Here is a 9,000-nt window from a genome sequence, read left to right as displayed (position 1 = left end):
CAGGAGAATCGCTTGAAAACGGAAGGTTGAAGTTGCAGTGAGCCGAGATTGCACCACTGCACTCCAGCCTGGGTGACAGAGTGAGACTCCATCTAAAAAATAAAATAAAATAAAAGAAAAAAGAAAAAAAAGAAACGAGAGAAATTTTAAACCTGAAAAAAAAAATAAACCTAAACCTAAGTTGCTATTGAGCTGATTACTTCTGGGTTAAATAAGATTACTGAATTTGAAAACCAGGCAGGACCTGGTGGCTCATGCCTGTAATCCCAGCACTTTGGGAAACCAAGGCAGGTGGACAGATTGCTTGAGCTCAAGAGTTTGAGACCACCCTGGGGCCACATGGCAAAACTCCATCTCTACAAAAAAACTAGGTGGGCATGGTGGTGAACACCTGTAGTCCCAGCTACTTGGGAAGCTTAAGTGGGAGAAATCTCTTGAGCCTGGGAAGTGGAGGTTGCAGCCAGCCAAGAGCGCGCCACTGTACCCCAGCCTTGGCGATAGTGTGATCATGTCTCAAAAAACAAACAAAACCTCACAACTAGCCAAGATGAAAGGTTGAACACATTTCTGTATTTCTGTATCTATCTTAATATGTTTGTTTCCTGTATCATTTCCAGAATGCCAAAAAAAGAAAAGAAAAGAAAATCAACTCTCTAGCCTTCACTTTAGGTCTTTCACATTAGTCCAGGATTGTCCCCTTGTAAGTTAATTGCTACACTGTCCCTGAATACCACTAACTTTATGCAGTCACCGAGTCCTCTGCTACAAGGCCTTTCAAAAGCTGAAATCTTAAAAGGATTTCCAGGATGCATCTTTAAATTCCCCACCATAACTCAGACTAGGACGTCATATATGAATTATAGCAAGTTTTCCACATTTCTTCTATAAATAAAAATAAGACTCACATGTTATAAATTGCTTTCAGGCCTTAAACACCTATCTAATCATCCCTATCACCTTTGAGACCATGGATTCACATCTTCCCAGTCTTCTCACTGTCCCACAAAGATACAGCTCTCAGCTCCGACAGCACAGATTTATTTTCTCATCATTCTTTATGTCTTATCTCGTGCTCACCATCTCCATAAAATCTCCAAGGACTATTCTAAATGTGTATGGCACAGACTATGCATGAAATAATTCAGTATGTAATTACACTGTTACACATCACAAAACTATGACCAGAAGCATTTGTCTGTCCATGTCTGGCATAAATGCTGCAGTTCTCAATCTGGGCAAAGAAACTAAGAGTCAATTAGTGAAGTGTTATTCTAGTTCAGGCAGTCCTAGAAAACCAAGTAAACAATCTAGCACCATGACTGGTTAACGCTGCTGCACTGATATTTAGGGCTCCTGCACTTTTTAATCATTAAAATTTTTGCATCAGTCATGAAATCAAGCACAGTCAAAAAATCATGATCTGTGGTTTTCTTTTTAATTATCTTTAGTCTTGCGATCACACATAATTTTAAAATTTGTGTATATCTCCGCTACTTTAATCCTTNAATTTGTGTATACCTCCGCTACTTTAATCCTTTTAAGTTGGCAAAAGCACCATTCCCAATCACAAATACACAGTTCTACAGATTTATGTTTCTGAATGGCTGTTTAAAGACAATCCTAAATTATAACTTAGTTTGACTTAGATTGTAAAGAATTCAGAGTGAAGTTTAACTTGCTACTATTTTAAAAGCATGTGACCTTATAGATTTGTAAGATGTGAGAAGTGTTGAATAATCTTTAATATTACACATAAACCATACTAAAATGCTTTTCAATAAGTAAAAGGAACCATTTTAAATACAGGGAATTATAATTAGATTGGCAGCGTTAAGGCCAAAATTCTAGACATTGCTACCTTATTTATCTTCAACCCTTGCCTTTAAGAGGCAAATGAACACAAAACACAGGTGAATCTTGCTTGGTTCTGAGACAGTGAAGGAATTTCCCCAGTATTTAAATATATTCACATAACCAGCTATATAAATCTAAATATAAAACCAATCTCCAGTAAGTTTTAAGATGGCACTCACCATCTTTGCGAAAAGTTGAACATTACTAACAAAGTCTAATAATATCTTTAGAAGGGGTAAACAGTGATGGCATTTACTGAATTGGAATTACTATTAAAATTCAAAAACTGAACATATTCATTTAACCACAACCCAGTCTTAGTTTTAAATCAGGACTGCCCAACAAAATATTCTGTCAGTCATTCATGATCTGAATTCTGGTGTATGAGATCTATTAAAGTATGGTACACATAAAAAAGTCATGAGACATTTGTTTTGTAATAAATAAGGCAGCGGCCAATTATTACTCATTAGTAGCTTTTTTGAGATAAGCTATCAAGTCTGCCCTTTCTTCCTTCTTCTTAATGCCGACAAAGATCATTTTTGTTCCAGGGATGTACTTCTTGGGATTCTCCAAATACTCCATCAGTGTATCCTCTCCCCAGGTGATGCCTAAACAAGAAACAATGCATCGGTTAAGTATTTCACACTCCTGATAGTGTGTCACAGGTTACATTCGTGCGTTTTGTACTGTTTCATTTAACAAGTGACTCTTACCTTTGTTCTTATTGGCGGCTGTGTAAGAGTATCCAGGAGCCTGACCTGTCTTCCGCCCGAAGAGACCATGGAGATTTGGCCCAGTCTTGTGCTTGCCTCCCTTTTCAACGGTGTGGCACTGGGAACACTTCATAATAAAAATCTTCTTGCCTTTCTCAACATCACCCATATTTAATTCTAAAAACGAAAGCCCCAACTTAGTAATTTTCCTCAGGTAACAAATACAGTGTAAATGAATGACCACTCTAGCCACTTAATTACCAATCCATTGGTAATTTATGTCATTAAATACCAGAATTAATCTTGTATTGCTTTAATACTCTTTATACCAAATACTCTTTAATACCAAAAACATTTTTTAGGAGCACCTCCTCAAAAACCTATTTTTGTGTGTATACGTGAAGGAACGTTAAAGCCCAAGCAAGCAAAGAGGGAACCTAATTCAAACTCCAGTTTCAGAAGAGAAAATCATGGTCACGAAGTCACAGATCTGAAGCTGAAGGGCGATCATATTAAGCCAAAATCACCACAATTTCAACTTTTAAGAAGGCCTAGTCATTTAATCTTACTACAAAGTAAAGCCACCTCTACCTGAGGATATTGCAAAGCACACAAATGTTTAAAAAGCGGTACTGGCTGTTTCTACCTGCCCAGGTCACAGGAGTAGCCTGACACTCGAACTTGCAAATGGGAGCGCAGGGGCAGGCTGCATGGTCCCCCCGGGACATCCCAACTCTCCTACCTGTGATCCCCTGGGGCGAACATGAGGTCACCCATCCAGGTCGGTTTCAAGGTGACTGATGAAACTGTTTCTAGGATGTCAGAACGACTGACGGAAGAAATATGCCCACGTAAAGAAATGGCCCCTTATTAGAAGAGCAACAGCTTTTGCCCTCTGAAGGAGAACGTGAAGCGCTAAGCTTCGGCTTTCCGGGTGGGAAGTCTCGCCTATCATTTCCATAGACCCTCAGCAACCACTACGGAAGGGGCCGCATCTTCCTCTGATCTGTATCTAAGCCGCCTCTAGTCCCTGACCGAGACCATACCTGTCCCTAGTTAGGGCTCCATCGCACCTCAAGCCGTTACTCGCCCGGCTCGGTCTGACCACAGTCCAGGGTCCTCACTCCCGGCCCTCCCACCCAGCGTGGGCTCCACTAGGAGGCTCCCCGCGTGGGTCTCGGTCGCTCGCGAGTGCGCGCCGCCCACAGCGCTGCCTCTAGCCAGGTGAGGCTTCCGCGCGACCCGCTCTCACCTCTTTTTAGTCGCTGGCGCAACAAAGATTCCCGCTCCGAAGCAGGACGTCCCCACTCTCTAAGTCCAAGGACACGCCGGTCCGCGCTTAAGTACCGGTGTAAGTGCAACCAAACTCGCTCCGCGCTCCCGCGCCCTGACGTGCGGCCGAGCTGGCGGCTACGCAGTAACGACGCCGCACCTCATTGGCTCCAGTCCCAATGCCTGCGCAAAGGACCTGCGCGCGCATGCAGGCGAGCATGTTAGGGTGTGCGGCGTGCGTGCCCTTCCTCTCGAGGCCTTTCTTGCCCGGCCCTTACGACAGGCATTTGGTCGTACGACAACGAGGTGGTGTCGGGAGGGGTGATGTCACCCGCGGCCCTCTGTGCGCTTGCGTGTGCTGGAGGAGCGGGGAGGGTGGGGTGGAGTCGCCTTGTTGGCGCGTTGCCCTGCTAAAGTATCAGTTCTTGGGCGTGGTGATGTAATGAGCTTTGAGCAGGGCGTTCTGCCCGTCCAGGAAAAGACGCCCTAACTCTGGCGCACCTAGAGGTCTCCTAGCTACCATCTTGTCAGCCGGCGACCTTTACCCAGACTCTGTCCTGCTACCATGGCTGGCGCCAGCAGCATCCTAGAGGGACAGCCTGGAACCAGGAGTTACACGAGTTGGGCACCAGCTCGTGACCTTGTTCTAGTTCCACCTCTACTCGGTTACTTTCAGTCATCTTCCAGCTCTCCGCTTGATGGACGCCCCAAGACTGAGGAACATGCTGCATTTGCGGCAGAACAGGATTATCACTCTGAACCCTTACCTGTCGGCGTCTTTTCTGCTAACGCCCTCCCCCGCCTCGCGTTCGTGCGCCGAAAGAACACAGAATGTGTGCTGGCAACATCTAGGAAGAAACATTTTTAGATGATTAGAGAATTATTGGAAATCTAGAGGATTTGCATCCCTTCTGACCTAGATAAAAGTCATGTTCAAGTAAACTTAATGCAGTTAAGATCATATTGGAAATAAAGGCGTTAATACCACAGCTTTTAGTTATCATAGCTATCCTTTAAAACTAGATCCCCTTCCTGACATGCCTAGTTCTATCACTGGTTTTCTTGACTCCTTTACTCCTCAAATTCTGGTCCCAAGTTCTGATTAATTTTCCATCTTTCTTTTATTTCTTCTCCCCACTTGTATTCTGTCTGGCACTGCCGTATTGAGTCAAGTGTTTATTGGCCAGACGAGGTGGTTCACGCCTGTAATCCCAGCACTTTGGGAGGCCGAGGCGGGTGTATCACCTGAGGTCAGGGGTTCGAGACCTGCCTGACCAACATGACGAAACCCCGTCTCTACTAAAAATACAAAAATTAGCTGTGCGTGGTGGCACGCGCATATAATCCCAGCTACTCGGGAGGCTGAGACAGGAGAATCGCTTGAACCTGGGAGGCAGAGGCTGCAGTGAGCCAAAATCGTGCCACTGCACTCCAGCCTGGGCGACAGAGTGAGACTCTCCCTCCAAAAAAAAAAAAAAAAAAAGTGTTTATTGAATGCACGTTATATGCCAGGCATTTTTCTAGGTACCTGGAGTATTATAAAATCAGTGAGGACTCTTTGTGGTGGAGCTTACATTCTGGGATCCTTTCTCCCATCCTACAACTTAAGTAATAGATACACGGAGGTTGACGTAGATTATCTTAGATCACTTCCAAACCACTGGTCTTATTATTTCTGCTCTGATCCTCCATCTCCCTATATGACGAGTATTTTTTTGTTTCTGAACTGTGTCCTGACTTCTAGTTCCCCTCTAATTTCACACACTACAGCCACAGTCTTCCTATAAAACAGAGCAGAAATCATCACACTTATTCAAGACCTTTTGTGCTTTTTGGAGGGGACAAAGATAGTCAGCATTTGGGTGTAACTCCTTAAGTAGGCTTATTTGGCAAACTGTTGAAATTTTTCAAAGACCAAGCTTAGCAACACCTTGAAAATTCACCTTGAAAATTGACCTTATGAAGCCAGGTCCTGATATTGCCACTCATACCCTTCTAAGGACAATGTAGTCCTTAAATAGGTAACTGTTCTATCATCAGAAGTAACTAGTCTCTGTTCATACTGATGAGGTTTCATGTGCTGATACTGCAGATCATATAGATGTACGAATAAGTCAGTTAGCCAAGTGAATGGATTGAAGCCATTTTAAATTTATTCTCATGACAGGAAAAATAGAAAACAGGAAGCGTTTTTTTTTTTTTTTGAGATGGAGTCTCGTTCTGTCCTTGCCCAGGCTGGAGTGCAGTGGTGTGATCTCAGCTCACTGCAACCTCTGCTTCCCAGGTTCACGTGATTCTCCTGCCTCAGCCTTCTGAGTAGCTGGGATTACAGGCGCACACCACCATGCCCGGCTAATTTTTTGTATTTTTAGTAGAGACGGGGTTTCACTATGTTGGCCAGACTGGTCTTGAACTCCTGACCTCGTGATCCACCTGCCTCAGCCTCCCAAAGAGCTGGGATTACAGGTGTGAACCACTGTGCCTGGCCAGGTTTTTTTTTTTTTAACTAAGGAAATTGTGGATAAAGAGTTGCTATTGAAAGTAATGGGAAGATGAAGAGACAAAGAACAACCACAAAAATGAACAGTTAGCACCTTCCTGTAGTAAAGCAGATACCATAAATTTTGTGATATATATGTATTCAAGAGATTCATGGTACTTACAATTTACTTGCGGTACCTAAGAGAATTAGTTGAAGAGAACAATAACATTCTGCAAGCCGCTTCGTTTCATATTCATTTCTGTTATATCTACTCCTCCACCTCCATCTTTTTAAAAATTATTTATTTTTTTATTTTTGAGACAGAGTCTTGCTCTGTCACCCAGGCTGGAGTGCAGTGGCACAATCTCGGGTCACAGCAACCTTCACCTCCTGGATTCAACCAATTCTCCTGCCTCAGCCTCCTGAGTAGCTGGGATTACAGGCACGTGCAACCATGCCCAGCTAATTCTTTTAATCTTTAGTAGACACAGGGTTTCACCATGTTGGCCAGGCTGGTCTCGAACTCCTGACCTTGTGATGTGTTCACCTCGGCCTCCCAAAGTGTTGGGATTACAGGTGTGAACCACTGTGCCTGGCCTCACATAACTTTTATTACAGTATAGTGTTATAACTGTTCTACTTCATGATTATTGTTAGTCTCTTACTGTGCCTAATTTATAAATTAAATTATATCATAGTTATGTATGTACTATATAGACAAAAACCATAGTCCAGCCATGCATCACTTAACAATAGGGATATGTTCTGACAAATGTGATGTTAGGTAATTTTGTCGTTGTGAACATTGTAGAGTGTACTACACAAACCTAGATGGTATAGCCTTAATATGGTTTGGCTTTGTGTCTCCACACAAATCTCATCTTGAATTCTAATCCCCCACATGTCAAGGTAAGGAGCTGGTAGGAGGTGATTAGATAGATCATGGGCGTGGTTTCTTCCATGCTGTTCTTGTGATGGTGAGGGAGTTCTCACTAGATCTGGTTGTTTGATAAATGTCTTGCATTTCCTCTGTGCTCTCTCTCCTGCCACCATGTAAGATGTGCCTCCTTCCCCTTCTGCCATGATTATAAGTTTCCCGAGGCCTCTCCAGCCATGCAGAAGTATAAGTCGATTAAACCTCTTTTCTTTATAAATTTCCCAGTCTGGGCATTTCTTTATAGCAGTGTGAAAACAGACTAATACAAGCCTACTACACACTTAGGCTATATGGTGTAGCCTACTGCTTCTAGGCTAGAAACCTGTACAGCATGATACTGTACAGAATACTGTAGGCAATTGCAATGCAATGGTATTTGTGTACCTAAACATAGAAAAGGTACAGGAAGAAAAAAAACAACAACATTGGCCAGGTGTGGTGGCTCATGCCTGTAATCCTAGCACTTTGGGAGGCCAACGTGGGTGGATCGCCTGAGGTCAGGAGTTCGAGACCAGCCTGGCCAAATAGTGAAACCCCATCTCTACTGAATATACAGAATTAGCTGGGCATGGTGGCAGGTGCCTGTAATCCCAGCTATTTGGGAGGCTGAGGCAGGAGAATCACTTGAACCCGGGAGGTGGAGGTTGCAGTGAGCCGAGATCACACAATTGCACTCCAGCCTGGGCAACAGGAGTGAAACTCCATCTCAAAAAACAAAACAAAACAAAAACACCATTGTATTTGTGATCATCATTGATCAAAACATTGTTATCTTGTACATTACTATATATATAGCGTTTGGTACTATTTGCAGTTTCAGTCATCCACTATGGGTCAGTGGGGACGACTGTGTTTTTAAAAACTCTTCTGATTGAAAAAAATCTAGTAAAATCCCCCACCCTACCCAATCAAAATTGAGACACAAGTAAGAGAAATCTCCAGGTTAGAGACAGGTGGTGAGGTAGGGCATAAGAACTGAAAATAGTGTGATAAGCATAAGCTGACTCCAGGGCCATCTTAAGGACTTGTGTTGAATGAAAGAGCATCAGGCTGTAATAGCAGTGCAGCAAAATGGAAGTAAAGCTCATGCGAAATGGTAATGGGCAAGTTGGAGGGAAAGTTGGCAGAGATCCATGCATAATCCTGGTACACTTAAATCTAAAGAATAAAATACAGTCTTTCCACCAGCAAAGAGAAAAACCAGGTTAGTCTTGCCTGTCTTGGCCTTAGTATCAAGTGGCAGAAAAAAGTATTCCCTAAGAATTCATAACCACAGGTTTGCCTTCATGCAGGCTTAGGGTTTGATTGTACTCTACTCGCATAGTCTGAGAAAACTCTATCTGAAAAATGAACAATGACATTGTGGATGGGCAGTGTATCCCTGTGGCTGGCAGAAGCAAACACAGATCTTCTCTAGAGGAGTATCTCAGTCCAGGCCACTGAGGATTGCCATTCTCTCTCTCTCTCTCTCTCTCTCTCTCTCTCTCTTTATCCATCCATCCATTATATAAATTCAGGGCTTACAGAGGTTTGGAACCTGGCAAACCACCCCCTACTTTAGGCCAGCATTTAGGCTGCACCCTGGTAGTGAGGGTGAACTGGCCAAAAACCAGATCTTACAAGGTCTGCGGCCTGACATATTTTCTGGCTGGTCAAGGAAAGCCTCAACTTTTGAACTTGGAATAAGGAGTTCTGTTGCCTCCAGATACCTGGTAAAACTAAATGAAAATTCTTTCTGG

General features: G+C 43.3%; 1 protein-coding gene across 2 annotated transcripts; it reads right to left on the bottom strand.

Moving 5' to 3' along the window:
• Positions 1 to 1,413: 1,413 nt before the first annotated feature.
• On the bottom strand, positions 1,414 to 3,979 carry CYCS (cytochrome c, somatic). 2 transcript variants are annotated; one of them, XM_017864794.1, is made up of 4 exons: positions 3,823 to 3,979; positions 2,571 to 2,747; positions 1,519 to 2,465; positions 1,414 to 1,485 (listed from the first exon to the last, which is right to left on the bottom strand). In XM_017864794.1, the coding sequence occupies exons 2-3, from the start codon at positions 2,737 to 2,739 to the stop codon at positions 2,317 to 2,319; spliced, it is 318 nt and encodes a 105-aa protein (XP_017720283.1). In that variant the 5' UTR covers positions 2,740 to 2,747; positions 3,823 to 3,979; the 3' UTR covers positions 1,414 to 1,485; positions 1,519 to 2,316. The 2 variants fall into 2 exon arrangements, with proteins under 2 accessions (XP_017720283.1, XP_017720284.1); XM_017864795.1 differs by lacking the exon at positions 3,823 to 3,979 and adding an exon at positions 3,617 to 3,703.
• Between the last annotated feature and the right edge of the window lie 5,021 nt (positions 3,980 to 9,000).

This window comes from Rhinopithecus bieti, unplaced genomic scaffold, assembly GCF_001698545.2.
Source record: "Rhinopithecus bieti isolate Rb0 unplaced genomic scaffold, ASM169854v2 scaffold_79750, whole genome shotgun sequence".
NCBI lineage: Eukaryota > Metazoa > Chordata > Mammalia > Primates > Cercopithecidae > Rhinopithecus > Rhinopithecus bieti.
Note: the sequence above shows the minus strand (reverse complement) of the source record. Positions and strands in the feature narration are given on the sequence as shown.